The sequence below is a fragment of the Notothenia rossii genome, assembly GCF_949606895.1.
Source record: "Notothenia rossii genome assembly, chromosome: 3".
NCBI lineage: Eukaryota > Metazoa > Chordata > Actinopteri > Perciformes > Nototheniidae > Notothenia > Notothenia rossii.
This window is the reverse complement of record NC_136901.1, coordinates 62,687,317-62,708,910: the sequence shown is the minus strand read 5'-3', so window position 1 is coordinate 62,708,910 and position 21,594 is coordinate 62,687,317. Positions and strand designations below refer to the sequence as shown.

At 39.2% G+C, this 21,594-nt stretch overlaps 1 protein-coding gene across 4 annotated transcripts; it reads left to right on the top strand.

Moving 5' to 3' along the window:
- The first annotated feature begins 341 nt into the window (after nt 1-341).
- Nucleotides 342-9,641, top strand: LOC307032631 (uncharacterized protein). Of its 4 annotated transcripts, XM_079670746.1 has the most exons (17): nt 1,540-2,247; nt 2,931-3,215; nt 3,374-3,497; nt 3,777-3,854; nt 3,978-4,078; nt 4,433-4,528; nt 4,610-4,842; nt 5,385-5,563; nt 5,651-5,741; nt 5,825-6,164; nt 6,251-6,368; nt 6,546-6,631; nt 6,852-6,969; nt 7,075-7,171; nt 7,264-7,458; nt 7,621-7,797; nt 7,905-9,641. In XM_079670746.1, the coding sequence occupies exons 5-8, from the start codon at nt 4,036-4,038 to the stop codon at nt 5,556-5,558; spliced, it is 546 nt and encodes a 181-aa protein (XP_079526872.1). In that variant the 5' UTR covers nt 1,540-2,247; nt 2,931-3,215; nt 3,374-3,497; nt 3,777-3,854; nt 3,978-4,035; the 3' UTR covers nt 5,559-5,563; nt 5,651-5,741; nt 5,825-6,164; nt 6,251-6,368; nt 6,546-6,631; nt 6,852-6,969; nt 7,075-7,171; nt 7,264-7,458; nt 7,621-7,797; nt 7,905-9,641. The 4 variants fall into 4 exon arrangements, with proteins under 4 accessions (XP_079526873.1, XP_079526871.1, XP_079526870.1 ...); XM_079670745.1 differs by lacking the exon at nt 5,825-6,164 and having other exon boundaries at nt 1,539-2,247; nt 3,978-4,337; nt 6,571-6,631; XM_079670744.1 differs by lacking the exon at nt 5,825-6,164 and having other exon boundaries at nt 1,539-2,247; nt 3,978-4,337.
- The last annotated feature ends 11,953 nt before the right edge of the window (nt 9,642-21,594 follow it).

Here is a 21,594-nt window from a genome sequence, read left to right as displayed (position 1 = left end):
TCAAATCAATGGATCATTTAAGTTCTTCACCATAATCATTCGTGATTCATTGTCTGTTTATATTATTGTACTTTGTATCAGAATCTAAATCTTCAAAGTCACTCATGTTATCAAATCAATGAGGTTCAGAGTCAAATCTTTGCCTCTGAAATGTAGTGAAGTATTAAGGAGCATGCAAGGAAGTACATCATTGTACAGTACTTCTATATATGTACTTAATATAGAATAGTACTTAGAATATAAGTAATATGACAAATATGTATGAGGATTATTGTTATGTTGTGCATTTATTACTATAATTACAACTTTTAATAAATGTATTAAAACTTAAGAACAAAGTATTAAGTAAATATAACAATAATGAAAGTGAAATATGATGATGAAATATTCAAAACAGAAACATCCACACTTGTTTTATATGTATTTATATATTTAAAACATTATCTTTGCCACCTTATATATTTATATGTATGGCTTTACTGATGTGCCACAATAATGTCACCTAATGTTATTGAGTTAAAATATCAATATTGTGGCTTTCCAAGTTAACATTGATTGATATGACTGCGATTAAATCAACATACTGTATACTTCTGCCAGGGGATGCCACCCCTGAAATTCTCCTGCCACCAGGGGTGGCGCCAGGAGGTAGCTTGGAGTTGCTATAGCAACTCCAACAATTGGCCTAGCAACGGCTTATCAACCCCATTGTTTTGTTATGAAAATGTATCTATATTTATACACATTCTCGCGAGATCTATCAGGGGTCGTTGTTATGCTGCGTTCACACCGGACGCGATGCGAATATTCGCTTCGCTCTAATCGCTCGAGTTTCACCCAGGTTTCACCCATAGACTGTTTCACCGCGGCTGCCAGCTGTGTTTACTGGCATCATTCAAACAAGACGCGCTGGCTCGGGAGCTAAGACTACAACAAAATGAACATATTTTACCGTGATTAAATTGTAATACACGTTTCTAAATTATGCCGACGTAACAACATACTGATACCGGTTAGTAAAAACCATGACTTAATGCTTGAAAAGTCTGCAGACAAGACGGCATGCGAAAAACCTTTTAAAATGCTTGTTTTCTGAATGGAGATTGGGTCGACCAGGCTAAGCTAACGTTGTATATGCTCACTCCACACTTATACAACCCGGTATCACGGTAAGACGTGAACATGTGACGATTTACCATGCTGGGAGACGTGAATATGTCACGGTTTTGTCCCTTCAAAACGTGACAGTTACACGGTATTGTTAACCCATGTTAACCAGTGGAGAAATACCCGGAAGTGCAAAGCAAAGGCTCCACCGCGCCTATTGGTCGGTTTTTATTGTCAAGATTAGATGTTTTTAATTTATTTTTTAATCCTCACACTCGATTTCGCCGATGTTCTTGTGGCCCTAGCTGGTCGACACCTCTTTCAGCAGAAACAAAGGCTACATTCATGTATTACATCGATGTTAATCCCCTTCAAGCGTGACAGTTACACGGTATTAATTGGAGAAATACCCGGAAGTGCCAAGCAAATGGTCTACCGCGCCTATTGGTCGGTTTTTATTGTCAAAATTAGATGTTTTTAATTTATTTTTTAATCGTCACACTCGATTTCACCGATTTTCTTGTGGCCCTAGCTGGTCGACACCAGCAGAAACAAAGGCTACGATGTTAATCCATTTGTGTTGTTGTGGAAATACCGGACGTGACGTTGTGTGATCGCTTAGCAACTGAACTCCGTGAAAAATAAACACCACTAAGGTTCAAGGGTCAAGGGTTTTTGTTATCAGATGCTAGCTACAGTGTAATTTTGGCATTTCAAATCTTAGATCCCGAGCTCCTCCAACAGTGCAACATAATATAAATAGGACATAATAAGAAAATAAATAAAGATAGATAAAAAATAGTGCAAAATGCACCACTTTTGGTTCAAATGATGAAACCAGTAGATTCATTCATTATTTATTTTTGTTGCCCCAGCTAAATCGATGTTAATCCATTTATGTGGTTGTGGAATTACTGTACGTTACATTGTGCGGTCGCGTAGTAAGTGAACACCATGCTACCGATTACTATCCGATGACCATGAACGCACCGGACATCGGCTACAACCTCCTCTCTGTCTGACTTCGTCAAGCATGCCTCCAATATTTTAATGTTTATTGCAAGTAAATCAGTTGTAGTTACATATCTTTTTAAAGCTAAACACATATTAACTTTACTTGACCGGAGATATAGTGCATTGGTGAGTCCTAGAAACCGGAAATGAGTTAGCATTTTACAACTACTGGTTCCCTCGTCTCAGAGTCAATGGGATTTCTCCATAGGATTTTGGAAAATAGCTCGAAATAAGATCTTTGGAAAACGAACCTGCTTGATAAATGCACCTTTGGTTCAGCCGGATAATCTCCACATATCTACCCTACTTTTATAATTTTCGATTCTTTAATCTAATGGCCAGAAGCAAAATGCTAACGTTATGCTATAAACGAACTACAGACCATGGATGTATAATAAGAACCTTTAGAATAATTACCTTTAGAAGTACACCAAAACATTACTGCTAACAATGTAAATGCTGTGTTGGAAACAAAGTTAATGTAAGAAAATGTTGAGTTAAATAATTTTGGCACTCTATATACAAAGCTTGGAAAAATGCCTATTGTGACTGTCATACTTGCATACAGTGGCAACTAATAGTATTGTGAAGAATTGTCATGACAACCATCGATAGACTGTTACTGCACGCTGATTGTTGTGGTCCTATTTAGGACAAAACGTTCAGAGCTGTCCTTGTTCCAGTCCGCCCCTGATTGATTAGTGCTTTAACTCGTAAATTACACCCAATGTTAAAGCTTGTTGATGATATGTGAGATTGTAAATTGTCATGCATTCTAAAGTGTTCACTGTATTTTTTTCTTTCAACAGATACCAAACCGAAGCAAGATCAAACAGCACTTTTAAGAGCCTTTTTCAATTTCTTCTCTTCTCCCTCCTCAGAGCTATATTCCCTACATTTCTTCCTGTCTTCTCCCCATTTTTACCATCTTCATCTCTGTCTCTTTACCACTTTCTCTTTTGTATTTATACGCATGCAAACACACACACCTGTGTGTGTTTTGATTTCTAGTTCCTGAAATGGCTGCTAAACAAGGCGAGGAACAGCTAGAAGATGCCATTTTCCTTGCCGATTTACTTTGTAAACAACTGAAGGTACATTTTTTTATTTCAATTGTATTGGTTTTGTGCCCGATGTACTGATTAGGTTGATTGATTATGTGCTTGTAATTTTGTAATGCTTGTAAGTGAATAGGAATACACTGGGAATGAAAAGCAGCTTTTTGTGAAAATGCATGACTACTTTATTGAAGGAGGAAGAAGACAGGGCCAGAGCAGCATCTAACACGAGCAGAATCCGCTGGGTTGGCAAAGATGCTCAGGGGTGTCCTCTAAAAAGGAGGAGCAGAAGTGGGGCAACCTGCCGACGTACTAAAGGTTTGTGCATGTATACAGGTATTCATGATTAACATATCATTTTAGTTTTGTTGTTCGCAACATGATTGGTACAGCATGTTTCAGCTTAGAGAGGTATTGAACAAATATCTGTTATTCCGTCGTACATATAAAAATAGGCCATTGTAATAAATAGTTAGAGTTGGTTAGAACTGTTAGAACTCTTTTAATGCATAACATTTGCCTGCGATTGCCTCCTGTTCTCTGTAATTATTATCTGTTACCAATATATCTATTATTATTATTATTATTATTTTTCAGCCAGAACTGTTGCCATTGACAGTCCAGTGACTGTGGAACCAGCTGGAGCAACCTCTGCAGTACCCCCTCAGCTTTTTGGTAGGCTGACATTTACTATCATTGAAAGTTAGGAAATGTGTCAACATAACATCAAACAAATACGTTATGCAATATGAGTACGCTTTTGTGATGCTGAACATTTTCTTTTTTGTTTGTTTCCAGAAGATGAGATTCAGCAATTGCAGGAGCTTTTGGTTGATCAACCATCAACCTCTTCCTCATGGTGCCTGCGCCAAAGTGCTGCCCAATTGGAGTGGCAAAAGGCAAGGTCCCATCACTTGGACAGCTTGCTGTCTTCAAGTATGGTACCGGAAAGGAGATGCTCACATTGCTCCGCTCCTGCGGTCCTTCGCTGCAGAGAATGCATGCCCCTTGAATGATTGTGTCATGACTGTGACATTTCTAAACACAGCATACACACCCTTCATATCAGGGAGTCCTTCAATGAAGGATATTTCAAATGTATTCCCCCAACAATGTCACTAGTCAAGAGAAATGACATGTTCACTTTGAGACACCACGGTATTTCACTTAACACAATTTAGCCCCAAATGGTTATTTTATAACTTTCCTAATGTGCTGCTAGTTTAAGACATATTTTTAACCTCTCTTCACAGATCGTCTTCTGCCCACTGGTAGGCCTTCACACTCATGTAACCCTGAAGTTGTTACAGAGTCTATAGGCAGGCCTGTCATTTTCGTCTGCATTAATGGTATGATTTTAAGTGTTCTTTTTGTCACCCTAATACAGGTAATGAATGCAATTGTTTTTACTAAACTGTATTTGTTATTAGGGCGTTATGATTTGCATCTCCCCAAGAGGGTGTGCAACACATGCCATTACGAATGGACACCTGATTGGGGAGACCTCATTAGAAGCGGTTACTGGCCAGCTTCTGTGAACGGAGACACGTTATATTCCACGGATGTCTTCAAATCTTTTGAGGACCTGAAGACTGTGGCACCAGGTTTGTCCAGACAGGCCTTTTTACAGATGCTGGAATGGAGGACACAGCATTATGGAAGGGTAAGATGACTTTCACTGAGTATTGCATAATTAGAGGGCATTGTGAAAGGATGCATTTTATTTTGTGTAGATGAAACATGTTGATTGGAAATATGTTTATGTCAAAATAACTCAATTGAAAAGCTTACAATGTTACTGAAAGTAGTTTAACTAGTGTTACATTAGAGCTAAAAACCTAGCACTGGTAGATGTAGGACATACTGTATAAGATCAAACATATCATAATCCAACTTTTGTTCTTTACTGAAGAACACATTGATGTGATGAAAAACATTGTGGTCTTCTGTGGGAAAAAACAGGATTCTGTATTGTATTGTACTGTAGAGAAAGTAGAGTCATGGTGCATATGACAAAAGCTGAAATAATGCTCCTTCTCTTCCAGCATCTGCCAATCCTAACCTGACCTTCACTTTTCAGGATATCGTGTGTTAGGGATACTCCTAATAGCCCCCCTCTTGCCTCCAACCACTGTGAAAGTCTTCCTGTTTCCTCGTATTATTCTGACATGTGTAAGGTAACAATTTTGCTTCTCAAACTTCCAGACAGGAAAAATCCATGGAGATGTCTTCCAAAGAAGCTTTCTGGAGTATATGGCCTGCCAGTACGAGTGCCAGAAAATGACGTGTGAGGAACCCTTCTCATGCCCAGCTTCTACTCCCAAAATGTTGGCTGTGTCAATGGATGGAAATAGGAAACAGTACCGTTTCCGACAGTAACAGAGGTACATCTTTTTTATATGTCAATTGAATTTAAGAAGTAGCCTATCAATGATGATAATAATGAATTGAATATTTATTTTTGAATTTAGGATCGATGAACCACTTTTTAAAGGGCCGTTCATCATGGAAGACTCGGCTGTCACAGACTTTGTTGACAAAGTCAGAACAAATGTAAAATGTGTAAGCACAACATTTTTTTCCCTATCATTTTTCTAGCCTTTACTTGTTTTGAGAGTGTAACATTAAAATGTCTTTAATTGTAGACCCCAGGAAAAGGTACATGTGGTACCAGCCAGTGGTCAGCTGCTCGAGAGACAGCAAGAAGAGCCAGCAGGCTTGATGAAGAGGGTTTAGAGGTGGCTGTATGTAGACATGGAGTGCTACTGAAAGCTCTCAACATGTTCAGAGGAGAAATATTTGCCTACCTCTTGTTCCTTCAAACGCAGTTTCAAGCTACAAACGTGCATTTTTATTGCATAGATATTGCTTGTAAATACTGGCCTTACCTCGAGAAAGTGGCAAAGACAATGCCAGAACTGCGACCTTTGCTGAGCATGCAACCGTTTCTCTCGGTCATGCATGCCGAGGCCCATTCCACAAAGTGTGAGATAGGCCCACTCTTATATTATTGTGATTGTAAGAATTTTTTTTTATTAATCTATGACATATAATATATGTGTATTTGTTAGATTGTGTGGAGTGGGAGAAATTTGGAGGGTGCTGGTTCGACGGCCAGGGAAGAAGTGGAGATGGTGAACAGCTTTCTGTCACGTTGTGCCATCACAACTAAGTACATGACAAAATCAGGTATGTCCTCTTGTCATTAGACCAACCTAATTCTGTCTTGAAGTTATTATCCATCTCTTACTTTACTTTATCTTTGTCTTTGATGTAGTCTGTTTCAACAGTTCTAGAGTTTTTATGAGTTGATTTCCAAATACCCAAGTTATATTATCTGCTTGTCAATTTTACTTTTAAAAACAGCTGTCCATGCAATGGGATTGAACAGACGGAAGCAGGAAAACCTTCATGTCGTGTTGGCCAAGAGATATGTCAAGGTAATTGGCCATGTAAGTATATGCATGACAAGATTAGATTTGTAAGGCTAAAGTGCAAACCTGTCACAAACAAATAATTGTCCAAGCTGGTAAAGTGTTGGATACTGAGTGCTTGCGCAGGTCTGGAAAAGTTTGAATGATTAATTACTGTTTTCAAGACATGAAAAGTTATGGAAATTTGGGTGAAAATCTTGAAAATACATCTGTATCGGCAACATCTTTTTTACAACAGACAATCGCAATGTTGGAGGGTGAGACTCAAAAAATGAAGGACACCTGCGAAGAGCTTGGATGCCCTGAGGACAAAGTCCAACAATGGGTTAATGATGTTAGAGACTGGGCAACAAACGGTATGCTGTTTCCTAACTTGATAATATAACATTGTTATTTAACGTATAGTATTAACACCTATGTTTTCTTTGTCCTCAAACTGTGTTTCTTGTTATTTACCCAAGACACACATCAGGCGACAATCAGTCTCTCCAGATGTCCATTGAGCAGCTATTTCTAGGGCTGTGCCAAAAGAAAGCTTGCCTCTCTATAGACAGACTGGTAAGTTATTATTATTCAGTTGCAGTATTATGTAATTAAAAAATTCCATTGAACATTGTTTCTGTAATCTTTTTTACAATTACGTCATATAGACAGCAATAAGATTTGGCAGTTGCGTCGCAAAAGGTTAAGGGAGGAAAAGACCAAACTCTTAGCGGCAATACGCCAGTACAACACCGGACAGCCTCCTGAATGAGAAATCCAGGAAGAAGAGGTGGAGAGAAGACTGTCTGCAGAACAGCAAACAACAGACAGTCTAATATGGCCATGGGAAGTGCAAAGTGATGGTAAGGGCTTCTCTTGTTTGTGTTTATATAATATGTTTATTTTCTGGCACTAAGCAAGACCTATAACACCAGCTTCCCAGTCAATGGACTATGACCGGTCACTTATCCTACTGGTGCATGTCTTGGTCGGTAATGGTATGCTTGCTGTTCCTCTCTCTTCAGAATCGGTGTCCTTTTTGGCCCAAAACAAAGTCTTTGATGCCTACATGGGCAAAAGGAGACTTGTGGAGGAGAGGGCCATAATTGTGAGGGAGATGAGGCAGCACTGCCTTTATCTGAGAAGTCAGGCTGACAAGATCAGGATGCAGATGCAACATGTGTCATGTGGAGGACATAGTGGTAAATTCCATGATGCCATAACCAAATACTACTTAACATCCACAGTGTGTACTATTAACAAAAATGAGATGCCTTTTCACTATTCTATTCTCTATGTTCTGCCCTAGACATGACTCAAGAAGGGAGAGATGGATTAGCTAGTCTTCTAAAGAAAAGACTTGCTGACGTGAACACACACATCCAGCATCTTTCTTCGGCCTACAGCCTGGCAATCGGACCAAATGCCCCTCAATGGCCTGATGATTCTGTGGAGAACCATGACCAAGACAGTGACATCAGTGATGACAGTGAGGAAGACCCTGATGAGGACATCACACACACCCTACCCCCACCTTGAGGAAAGGACGCTGGGGCACAGCGCCTCTCTCCCCCACCCTACCCCCTCCTTGAGGAAAGGACGCTGGGGCACAGCGCCTCTCTCCCCCACCCTACCCCCTCCTTGAGGAAAGGACGCTGGGGCACAGTGCCTCTCTCCCCCACCCTACCCCCTCCTTGAGGAAAGGATGCTGGGGTACAGCGCCTCTCTCCCCCACCCTACCCCCTCCTTGAGGAAAGGACGCTGGGGCACAGCGCCTCTCTCCCCCACCCTACCCTGAAGGACACTAGGGTGTACAGCAGGGGTGGCCTCCCTCACACAGACACACATACCTCTGCTCAGTCAGAACTCTTGTTCATGTCACACACCATGATATTGACTGAAATGTACTTAACCTCTCCTACCAGTATTAAGACCAGAGGCCAGTTATCGTCAACCAATAACATTGTGTGGACTCTCACACACAACTTCTCACTTCAAATAATGTGAAAAAAAGTTGTTATCTTACTATGCATGTTGCTTCTTTGAACTAAGTGAACATTCTGGAATGAATTGCCTTGAGCAATCCTTAAAAATGTGGCTTGTGAGGAATATGTAAACTTTTGTATTTAAAACAAACCCATGACTAAGGTTGGTTCAAACATTGCTATGTATTGTATTTTAGTTAATTCTCCTCACATGATAACTATCTCAACCTTTACCTAACCCTCTGACTGACAGAAGCTTTGCTGACAGAGATGCACTTTCTCTATTTTTTATTTCTTTACCACAATTCACCTATTCGGGAGTCCTTCTGTGTCAGCAACCAGCTTTCCGTGAGCAGGCCCTCTCTCACACTCACACACACACCTACCTACAACTACAAAGTGTTGCAGTTTAGAGTTGAAAACATTATATTGAGTTATTACGGTTTTATCTGAGTTATTATCTTCAGAAGCAGAACTCTCCCTTCACTTTCACATTGCGAGTGCAGTAAAGCCTGCCTCCGGTGCTGCAGGATCTGCATTCTGATTGGCTAAATCACTTCTATGTTGAAAACTCTGTAACGATTGGCCTGGAACTTGTGTGTTGTTTACCCTTTGTGAACTGGGATACATATGCGCAAAAAAACACACAAAATAAAAATTCTATATGAATTGAAGTTCACAAACCATGGTTTACGTGTCAACTCACTAATTTCTTTGTTGATGTTCACATATCTGTTATCTGATTAAATAAATGCTATTTTAGCCCACTTCCTTCCAACTGGACAGATGTTATCCAATACCCATAGTCCGACAGGTATTCACCTGGCTTTCTTAAAGTAAAACAGGTACACAAATTAACAAAATACTACATTTATTGTCATGTTTCTCACACTATGAATGTACCATTACAACAGCATTCGTCTACATATAAGAGGCAATGTAAGCTGTGTCCAAGTTCTGACACCCATGTGCAACATCTCAACTGGCTCATATCTTGTCTTATTAATGTTTCTCATAACTAATTGTATTAAAATAAACTCATTTTCCATCAACCAGCTTGTCACAGGAGTCTCAATGTTCGTCACACCCTCTGAATGTACCATTACAACAGCATTCAGCTACATATAAGAAAACATACAAGTGTGTCCAAGTTCCGACACCCTGTGCAACACCTCAACTGGCTCATATCAGAATCAGAAATCCTTTATTAGTCCAACAGCGGGGACATTTCCGCTTGTTACAGCTAAAGTGGCATAGCAGCTAAACAAAATGCATACCACAGAATAAGCTAACATATTAATTATATTATATATAATTATATTTAAAAACCTTTTAGAAGGCCTCACGAAATACTTTAATGTAAATTAAAATGTGAAGGAATGTGTGTAATGTGGTGATTGCTATCATTGACATTATTCACCCACGGATCTATGGGTTGGGGTATTGTTCTGCACGGACATTTTAGTTAACCGGACTTCCTGTTGATGTGAAATCCGAAAACATTTGAAAAGAATAAAATAATACTTTATTCCGAGTGTGCTTGCTTTTCTCTTTGAAAGTCATCACATAACGGCATTGTAATACACGGTTCGGCTGCATTAAATATTACACATCTGCCGTAGTTCTCTATTTATAGAGCCCTGATGAGACTTCTAGACAAACAGGAAGAACTGCCGCCGAAACTGAATATGTGACGTGGATCATAAATATATCAGCAATTAAACAACATCTTGTATTTCTTTTCACACAATACGTCTTGCAGTATCAATACTAATTCGGCTGACTTTTATATTTGATCCAATTGGTAGATAGGCTGTATTTACACCATAAAGGTGCACAGCTGATAGAAAGGGACACGTAGTGGTTAAATCACGTTATTGAATTGTATTATTTCTATTATTAGATATTAATAGGAGACACAGTCAGACACACTAATAAAGCTTTATTTAAACATTAAAGAATACTTTAGGTTAAGGTCTTCTTTTGAATCAGAAAAAAGCTTTGGGGGTATACATATTAAGCCTGACAAAGTACTAATATATTTCTTTCCTGCAATGTTAACTACTGTATGTTTAAGCACTTATTTTAACTGATATTATACATATGTATTATACTCTTATACAAGATGTATGTAGATAGTATAAGAAATGTGCAGAATATGACAGTTTAATGGTGGAGGTATACACACATATTGATAGATGTCTTGTCATGCACTGTTGAGGAACCTGCGACCAAAGTTTTTCATCTCCGACCTTGTCAGGTATTGAACAATCAATAAATAAAGAACACAGAATTATTAAATATAAAACGCAGAATTGGTGTGATTATACTAAATGATTTACAAATAAACACCACTGCATATTTACAACTGTTACACATGCTGCTGTAACGAAAACATTTCCAACTTGGGATCAATAAAGTATATCTTATCTTAAGATGATCAATGCTACTGCCATATTTACAAAATGTGCCTCTGAACCTTGACAAGTGCATGTTTCAAGCTTATCAATTAACAACAGGAGGGGTCACAGACATAAGACGAGCTGTTAAATTAAAGCTCTTCTGACCTTAGCTGGCATGTGGGTATATATTAATGCTGCCCATTATGGGCACAAGCAATTTTCACCCATTTATTAATGATATGTTTTACATTTGAGTGTTTCCTATCCCCTAAACCTCCAGGGATGTACACAGTTTAAAACTGGCAACTTCTTATTATGTTCTTAAAACGTCTTTTAAAACTACAATTCCCAGTAGAGACGTGCCATAGAACATGTTGCGAACATGGTTGCGAAACACACAATAGCTAGCATGTGTAGTTCTGGGGACGGGTTGGGGGAGGGGGGTGGTGGACCCATCCGAATCCAGTTTTGAATAGTCTGCCGTGGTTCCATCCCATTTCAAAGTGCTGCCTGTTCGGCTCTCGGCGTAACCCACGGCGCACTGCCACTCACACATCCAATCACAGAGCTTGAGGACTCATCACGGGGTTTGTCAAGCATAGCGGAGAGAATACTTCTGTGTGTATGTGTTTGTGTGTGCCAGGTGTGATTCATAAGGGGGGGAAACACATCTAGTGTATGTGTGTATGTGTTGTATCTGATCTGGATGGTTACTAATTCCATTTCTTGATGGCGGTCATTGGTGTTAAAAAGTTGACTAAATCATCAAAAAATCAATGAAAGTGCTGATCAGCAATTGTATATGTTCAAATGTCTACTGTGAAGGAGATCATAAACTTTAATGCAATCTAACGTAAAACAAAAAAGTTTTGATTGATGAAAGTAGTAAATCGGTCAGATTTGACCCGAACACAACAAGAGGATCAATGACCTTATTTTGTGTTGACTTTGTTGGAATTTTGTCAGCTAGGAAGTCAAACTGTTTTGTTGTTATATGTAGGTGTGTATTTCAGATCTACATTTTTGTCCTTTTGGTACAAAGAGCATGTGTTGCGGTCATGTTGCCATTAAGAACAAACTGAAACAGAAATTATCATGTTGTCAGATTGGTTTATCAAGGACTAGGGAATATCGTTTTAGCTCCTTCGTCTCAGTAAGATGCACACTTATGGGATACAACTAGGTGAAAAAAGTACATTGCCTACTCCTAGATCTAGTGCCACTAAAGTCCTGTTCAATCTGTAGACCATTCGGGTCAATATAAATACAATTAATGCAAAGCTCCTTTACCCTTGACTCGGCTCTCCTGTGTCTGCACACCCTGTCCATTCTGGTGCTGTTACCAAACTACATGTAACTTTCATGACAGCAGCCGAGATGTTGCAGCCCCAGCAGACCAGAGCATAAAAGATTGCTTATGCCATCACAGAGTCATGGAAGGTCTGAAGTAGTGCCCCATGCACTCCAAAATACCTGTCTCCTCAGCAGATACAGTCTGCTCTGTCTCTTCTTGTAGATAGCAGCAGTGATCCGACCAGTCCAGTTTATTGTTCAGATTAACACAAAGGTACTCGTTAGATTTCACAATCTCAATCCCTAAATATTTGTAATATTATTTCATGTGTTATATCTATTTGAAATGTGGTGTAGTGGTGTCTCATGACACAATATTGAAGCATTTGACTCCATGTTGCAAAAAGGGAAATGTTTTAATAAAACAAATCGGTATGTTCGTTCACACACACACACGCACGCGCGCACGCACGCGCGCACGCACGCACGCACGCACGCACACACACACACACACACACACACACACACACACACACACACACACACACACACACACACACACACACACACACACACACACACACACACACACACACACACACACACACACACACACACACACACACACACACACACACACACACACACACACACTGAATTGACTGGCAGGCTCCCAGGTGTCTTCCCATTTTCTCCCACTGAAAAGCACAATGAATAAAAACAACCATAAGATCATTGCATGTGCCACAAGATCATTTCATATGCATGGGTTATCATAAAACAACAAATTACTTAGGGTCAGTTTTGTAGAAGCCTGATAGTAAACTAGTTATGAAGTAATACATTTATTTATAACGCACAGTCTAAAAAAAAGTAAACCAAAGAGCTGTGTTCTCACCATGATGCACAAGGCAGCCAGCAGACCATTACCTCCTCTCTTCCCTACACACGGGCACACAAACAGACAAAAACAAGTGTTAGCCATATCAGTGACTACGGGTAAATGCATTGCTGCTTCATGCTCTGTCAGTTTCAACATCTTACCTTCTCTACCCTTCTGTCTTTTATTCCGTTGTAGTTGAATATCTGCTGCCTTGAGCATTTTCTGCAGCCTGAAATGGTGCAAATAAGAAGTTATAAACAAATGAAGAAAAGGTTTGGACATCCTCCAGACGAATATTTGATTAATGACTTTCATATAGGAAGAGAACATAAGCTAATCTGCAATGTGGCCTATTTCTGTTCAACTTCCTTTTTGTTTTATTTCATGAAACATAATTTCTAACCACCTTATAAATAAAGACAAGTCATTGAGCAAACCTTTATGGTTTTTTATGGTTATTAAAAAGAGAGGGATTATGGAAACCTGGATCTGATATCTTGTGTGCAAAAGGACTTGCGCGTGAATGGGAGAATAGTATACAGCTATTTATTTGTTCAGTAGGATGTACCACAAAAACAAAACATACCCTTATTCTTCTTCTTCATCCCTTCACCTGTGGTACTGCTACACCCATTTGCTACAGAGGTAGCAAGTCTTGGAGAGGAGGAGCGCTCTGTGGGCAAACCTGTGACAGATGTAAGAAAGTTAAATGAGTGACGGTAGAGACTGGGGCATAGATAGCATCACAACCTCTGTGGGCTATAGATGATTTTTGCCCTTCATGTTCCTGATCTACTGACTTTAAATATGGAGTATGTCAAAATGTATTATGTAACTTAAATAACTTTCATAATATTTGTTGTTAGCGTCCAGCTGTGACTTTAGGAAAAATCACACCCTATTTATGGAAAGACGGTTTCCCTAAGATATCTGTGAATTGTGTTGTTTTTGTTTTTCTGTTGTATATGTAAAATGACCTTGGGTTCCTTGAAAGGTGCATTTAAATGATAAGTGCTATTATTATAAACCATGATGCCAGAGGGCAAATAACATTCAACACTCATTATTTAAAATGTAATGAATCACACAAACAAAACACTAACCCTTCTTCCTCTTCCCTGGCTGGGACGCAGCCGATGGTGTAAGGAGTGAATAGGTGCTTGCAGCTGGGACAGGGATGAGTGTCAGGGTGTACATGTCCTCGGATAGGTTTCCTACATAGAAGTAGAAAGAGTAGAATGGATGTACGCCACCTTCTTCAATGTACAGAACCTCCTATTTTACTGGAATTCGCGATGAACTATGCTGTGCTACTTACCAGAGGACTTGGTGGGGGTGTCTGCGGTGGCAATGGCGACTTCTGAAAAAGAAAAGGTTACAATTTGTAAAACATACAAATTGCTGTTAAAAGTGACAATGACTTTGAAGCTTACAAAAATAACACAAGTTTATATTGCATCAAGTACAACCACTCAATGCACCATGCAAACATCATTTTACCACAGAAAAAGTACACATTGGTCTCTAACCCCACCAATAGGAATGTCCTCATAAGTGCTAATAAAAGTAATGACATTAAGTTCTTAGGCGTTATTTGTCTCATTAGGCAGTTCAACAAATGTCATTTTGAATGGTCAGCTCCTGGCTGTTTATAAAATCCTAATATAACGAATATAGTCAGAAAACAATAAAAAGAGTTGTACAATAGACTTCTGCAGGAGGCTTTGGGGTTTCTGAGGCTGCTGCAGGCTCTGTATGACTCCATCCTAGATTAAAGAAAATAAGCTTTGGATAGCATCAACAACATCATGTAATTCACTAGTTCTCCCATTTGTATGCTTGATTTAAGGAAGAGGTGTAAGTTAATTGCTGTCTATTACCCCTATGGGCTCCTCCTAAACTTTATTAAGAAAACGACATCTAAGTGTCTAATTTCATTTCCAATGACATTATTGGTTAATTCTACGAAAATGTAAGTTACAGTACTACCTACTTAATAATTTCTTTATTCACTTTAACAGACAACAATACCTTTCGCAACAAATTCAAATAACACCTCCATCCTTCGGAGGCAGGTGGAGGCATTGCTGCTGACATTGCACCTTGGCATCATTACTTCGCAGGTCCAGTCCTTCTTTATTCCAGGCCGGGCTAGGAACAAGACGCCTCTGGCTCCGAGGGCCTGACATTTTCCCAGCTTCCAACAAACCAAAATATACATTATTTCAGAACAATTATGCCCTGGTTATTTGCAAAGGCAAAACCAGTTGTTAAACATAAATCACATACACTGCTTGCACAAATATTCAACCCTATGCAATAACAAAGACATTTTTTTTTATGCATGCATTAAGCGTCTTAAGACTGTTGCGATCAGCAAGTAGAAGCTTTGAACATTATTCTGCATTGCATTTCTCATTTCTCTTGGCGGAATTTACACTGTATATATCATCTAGGTTTGTGGAGCAGCACTGTGGTTTATGAACAGTGCCATAGATTCTAAGTGGGATTAAGTTTAGAGCCATTCTACAACATAAACGTCGCAATTTTTGATCACCTGCAGTATTTTTTCTTGTGCTTGGGGTAATTGTACTACTAGAAGGTGAGTATTCACTTGGATGCCTTACAAGTATACTAGATGTTCTGCTGTTGCACACAGGCTCAATCACAGTACTGAGATAATATCTCTATCTCTAAAGTACACTGTGGAGTATTTATCGGGGTTCTATAAGATATAATTGATTATGGTATTCATAATTAGGTTTCCATTAATGTGTATAATCACCTATAACTATTTTTTGTTGTGATTAGCTTAGAATAAGCCCTTCATATATACATAGCGAGCCGGTCTATTTCACTCTCTTCTCTTTGCCGTGTTACTACAGTAATTCAATCGGAAGAAAAAAAACACTGGCTCTAGAGAAGGCCTTTCATGTTGTTATGGCAATGGATGGCCACTGTAGGTTTTTGTACACGCTTATAAAGGGAGAGGTACTCAGTTGGTTGCAATTTAGAAACCTCACTATTACACAGTGTACCTTTCAATTGCATTGAATCAAATTCAGCGACGATTCGCCAAAGTTAAATAAACATAACTTATCCCTGTGTCTACAGTAGTTGTATTGACAGGGAGCAGACACACTGATGAAAATGTCTATTTCGAATGTAAGTTGAATTGGATAAATGATTAAATAGTGCAAATGTATTTAGCTGTGTTCTGACACAGTGCTTTAAAACTTGAATGTACATATAGTCAAAAAAAGATTGGGGCACACAGTTCATGCAGGTCATGAAATGTGCATAATGTGCACCAGCTCAAAGCCCATTTCTACCTAGGACTTTGAGCAGCAGATTTGTATTACGTAATTATGATCAGATATGGTCAGATATTACATTTCTGTATCAAATGTAAATATTTTTTCCAAATCCAGAATGAACAAGTACAGGGCTGTTATTAATTATGCATGCAGGCCAACAAAAAAAAAAGTCCATCAAATACCACCAATGCACCTTGATCCCTCAGGTGGGATGAAGTTTTATTCTTTTTTTGTGCCTGGACCCAGGTGTTTGCTTTCGTATCAAACTTGTCCATTCGTTTGCTAAGGCGCAGTTTGCGGGGCTGAACCGCCTTGCAGAATTTGCAAGTTTTGCATGCCACATTCAGTGACATGCAGCAGCTTGAGCATTGCCTCGAAGTGGAACCTGGTCCTGGCATTCTTTTGGAGATAAAGACAAATAAAAGACAAGGTCATTTAAAACTGGGTTTCAAATTCAGAATGCAATCAAATACAAATATTGACTAATTTTCCTTTGTTTAGTCCGTGACTGTAAGTCCCTCCCCAAGCTACAACAAAAACGGTATCCTGTTTAAAATAGAATAAAAACACTTGCATTTTTATTTAATTTGAGTAAATTAATTTAGTATCAATGCAATAATGGCCCCTTACTTAGTTTTAGTACAATTTCAAAGCAAAGCTAAAATTCAGCGGTAAAATATTATGTCATCGAAACGTAAGGTTACACAACTTCTACTATCTTACAAGCTTGACCATGTAAAAGCACTATCTTGAATTTGACGAAAATATATGATAATGTTAATCTGTTCAAATCCTATATATAAAATTGTTTTTATAATATAATCTAGAATTATAGCAGTACTGCAGTATAATACACTGCAACGTCGTCTACTGTGTTACCAGCTCGAATAAGACCATTTTAAATGTCCCTGTAAGGCTGAGATCCTCACCACTGCTATGCGTGTGTGTGTGTGTGTGTGTGTGTGTGTGTGTGTGTGTGTGTGTGTGTTTGTTTGTGTGTGTGTGTGTGTGTGTGTGTGTGTGTGTGTGTGTGTGTGTGTGTGTGTGTGTGTGTGTGTGTGTGTGTGTGTGTGTGTGTGTGTGTGTGTGTACAAAAGAGAAAGTGGTAAAGAGACAGAGATGAAGATGGTAAAAATGGGGAGAAGACAGGAAGAAATGTAGGGAATATAGCTCTGAGGAGGGAGAAGAGAAGAAATTGAAAAAGGCTCTTAAAAGTGCTGTTTGATCTTGCTTTGGTTTGGTATTCTGTTGAAAGAAAAAAAATACAGTGAACACTTTAGAATGCATGACAATTTACAATCTCACATATCATCAACAAGCTTTAACATTGGGTGTAATTTACGAGTTAAAGCACTAATCAATCAGGGGCGGACTGGAACAAGGACAGCTCTGAACGTTTTGTCCTAAATAGGACCACAACAATCAGCGTGCAGTAACAGTCTATCGATGGTTGTCATGACAATTCTTCACAATACTATTAGTTGCCACTGTATGCAAGTATGACAGTCACAATAGGCATTTTTCCAAGCTTTGTATATAGAGTGCCAAAATTATTTAACTCAACATTTTCTTACATTAACTTTGTTTCCAACACAGCATTTACATTGTTAGCAGTAATGTTTTGGTGTACTTCTAAAGGTAATTATTCTAAAGGTTCTTATTATACATCCATGGTCTGTAGTTCGTTTATAGCATAACGTTAGCATTTTGCTTCTGGCCATTAGATTTAAGAATCGAAAATTATAAAAGTAGGGTAGATATGTGGAGATTATCCGGCTGAACAAAAGGTGCATTTATCAAGCAGGTTCGTTTTCCACAGATCTTATTTCGAGCTATTTTCCAAAATCCTATGGAGAAATCCCATTGACTCTGAGACGAGGGAACCAGTAGTTGTAAAATGCTAACTCATTTCCGGTTTCTAGGACTCACCACTGCACTATATCTCCGGTCAACTAAAGCTAATATGTGTTTAGCTAGCTCATGCTTTAAAAAGATATGTAACTACAACTGATTTACTTGCAATAAACATTAAAATATTGGAGGCATGCGGTGCAGCACATTACCTGCTTGGCGAAGTCAGACAGAGAGGAGGTTGTAGCCGATGTCCGGTGCGTTCATGGTCATCGGATAGTAATCGGTAGCATGGTGTTCACTTACTACGCGACCGCACAATGTAACGTACAGTAATTCCACAACCACATAAATGGATTAACATCGATTTAGCTGGGGCAACAAAAATAAATAAATGAATGAATCTACTGGTTTCATCATTTGAACCAAAAGTGGTGCATTTTGCACTATTTTTTATCTATCTTTATTTATTTTCTTATTATGTCCTATTTATATTATGTTGCACTGTTGGAGGAGCTCGGGATCTAAGATTTGAAAGGCCAAAATTACACTGTAGCTAGCATCTGATAACAAAAACCCTTGACCTTTGAACCTTAGTGGTGTTTATTTTTCACAGAGTTCAGTTGCTAAGCGATCACAAATGTCACGTCCGGTATTTCCACAACAACACAAATGGATTAACATCGTAGCCTTTGTTTCTGCTGAAAGAGGTGTCGACCAGCTAGGGCCACAAGAACATCGGCGAAATCGAGTGTGAGGATTACAAAATAAATTAAAAACATCTAATTTTGAAAATAAAAACCGACCAATAGGCGCGGTAGAGCCTTTGCTTGGCACTTCCGGGTATTTCTCCACTGGTTAACATGGGTTAACAATACCGTGTAACTGTCACGTTTTGAAGGGACAAAAACGTCACATGTTCACGTCTTGCCGTGATACCGGGTTGCACTCATAACAACAGCCTACAGACATAAATAAACCAGCGAGTCAGCGACTGTATTCGCCATGACACAGACAGTCTGTGGCAAGTACTGGCTTAACTTTTGTCCAGTTTCTGAACAGATATGAGGAGCTGTGATCTCTGTTTGCTAACTGCTAACAGCTAACGGCAGGCTGAGATCCTCACCACTGCTATGCGTGTGTGTGTGTGTGTGTGTGTGTGTGTGTGTGTGTGTGTGTGTGTGTGTGTGTGTGTGTGTGTGTGTGTGTGTGTGTGTGTGTGTGTGTGTGTGTGTGTGTGTGTCTTTTTGCAGTGTGGTGATGAGGTTAAATGCCACAGCATGCCAGTTGAAACAGTGAACGATCGCTATTGTGCACTTGTACGCTCAGGGTGTAATAGTATTATACAAAAATATTGTAGGAGCACAGAAACAGTGTTCAAATGTTGCTTTTACAAACTTATTTTGGTTGTGCTTACCTTGCAAAGTAATGTAATAAGTGTCAATGGAATGTTTTTAATGTAAATATTAAGGATAATATTGTAGCGTGTCCAAGTTATTTCAGTTATCAGATGTGCACAGTTTTATTACATTTGTAAAGTTATTTAGGCAATGTTGTTGGTGGGAGTTAGGGAGAGACCACCCCTTCCTGGTGTGTGTGTGTGTGTGTGTGTGTGTGTGTGTGTGTGTGTGTGTGTGTGTGTGTGTGTGTGTGTGTGTGTGTGTGTGTGTGTGTGTGTGTGTGTGTGTGTGTGTGTGTGTGTGTGTGTGTGTGTGTGTGTGTGTGTGTGTGTGTGTGTGTGTGTGTGTGTGTGTGTGTGTTTTCCGGTGTGGGTGGAGGGAGTACGAGACGGTAGGAGTTGTGTTCGAGTCTAGGGGAAAGTTATAATGAGTGTTATACTATGGATTGGTTCTGTAATACGTTTTCGACATTGAAGGCTCGAGTGATCTGTGATCTTGAATAGCGGTGAACGCTACAATATGAACAGGCTCTTGCTTGGCCCACTGGTATTGTTTGTTTATTTATTTTGAAAATTAACTAGCAACGCCGTGCTGTCATATAGCAACTGCTAAGCTACTGCAGCAAAAAAATCCTGGCGCCGCCCATGCCTGCCACCCTCTTGCCACCCCATGAATATTTGTCTAGATCCGCCCCTGGAGCAGCCTCATATCTTTATGATGCCTGCAGAGATGTGTTTGTATTACGGACACGTGCATAGCATAGCTTGCTAACTACAGGTGAGTAATGTCGACATTTGCATTCAATTCAACCCTTTAAATATTTGTGTATAGCACATTTCAAAATAACGTATGTTGTCCAAAGTGCTGTACAGGCTTAAAACACAATAAAAAATAAAGAAATATGCATACAAATAATTAATTATAAATAAAAACAAAAAAATAGGTAACTGCACTACCATTAGTGTGGTATCCTCATATTAGTATCTTCGTGTTCACATTGATAACATGCTGGCCCTGACAAGCACATGTTGACAGCCTTTGTTCTATAATACAGTATAAGTTGTATTATATAAAAAAGGCTCAGGGGGGGTGACATTTTAATGATATAACGGGATAGATGTAACAGAAGTGTGAATTTGATGAATGCATTGACACAAAGCCCATGGACGACTACACAATGAGATAATAAATTAAAAGGATGATCTTACTTTTCAGGAGGTACTCATAGAGTTTCCTCATTTTGATTAAAATGAGGAATGTCTCCCTAACGACACCATCAGCATTTCCAAAATGGTGGACCAGATCCCCACGGATCCCCCCACTGATTGGCTAGGAAAAGGACCGGGCAGGAGCCAAGGGCGTTTAGTTTAGGAACCTGCAAGAATTGGAGTGAAAAAGATTGCATACAGTTTAGGTATGTGAAGCAAGGCTGATTAGGACCAGTTCAAAAGCTTCAACTTCACTGACTTTGCAAGTATTTTTTTGCTCAGCTCTTCGCAGCTATGGTGCTATGTGTATCCTTCACACTATTTGTATTATATTTTATGCATTACCTATTACATAAGTGTAAGTGAGAAGTGTGAGTAACAGGCACATTGATCAATGATACAAATCTTTTGGTTTGTTAAAGCCCTAAAAATGGTTTCACATTCACTGAGGGCAAGGCTGTTTGACAAATAAGATATGTAATCGTCTGGGAGGCCAAACATCTTAAATAATAACTCATTTAAACTCACCGATAGCTCGGCCGACTTAATCGTCCTCCTTTAGCTGTGCTTCTTTTTAAAAAAAAAAAAAATTGATTAGAAGAGGGCTGACACACGCGACACACGTTTTCCGCCCAAGGGAATTTGGGGCCTGGCAGGAGG

What these genes read in the sequence shown, in the direction of transcription:
- LOC307032631 (XM_079670745.1), top strand. Translation starts at nt 4,292, where the DNA reads ATGTCACTAGTCAAGAGAAATGACATGTTCACTTTGAGACACCACG. An exon ending in CATTTTCGTCTGCATTAATG is followed by an intron (nt 4,529 to 4,609) that starts GTATGATTTTAA and finishes ATTTGTTATTAG; the next exon opens with GGCGTTATGATTTGCATCTC. An exon ending in GGACACAGCATTATGGAAGG is followed by an intron (nt 4,843 to 5,384) that starts GTAAGATGACTT and finishes TCAAACTTCCAG; the next exon opens with ACAGGAAAAATCCATGGAGA.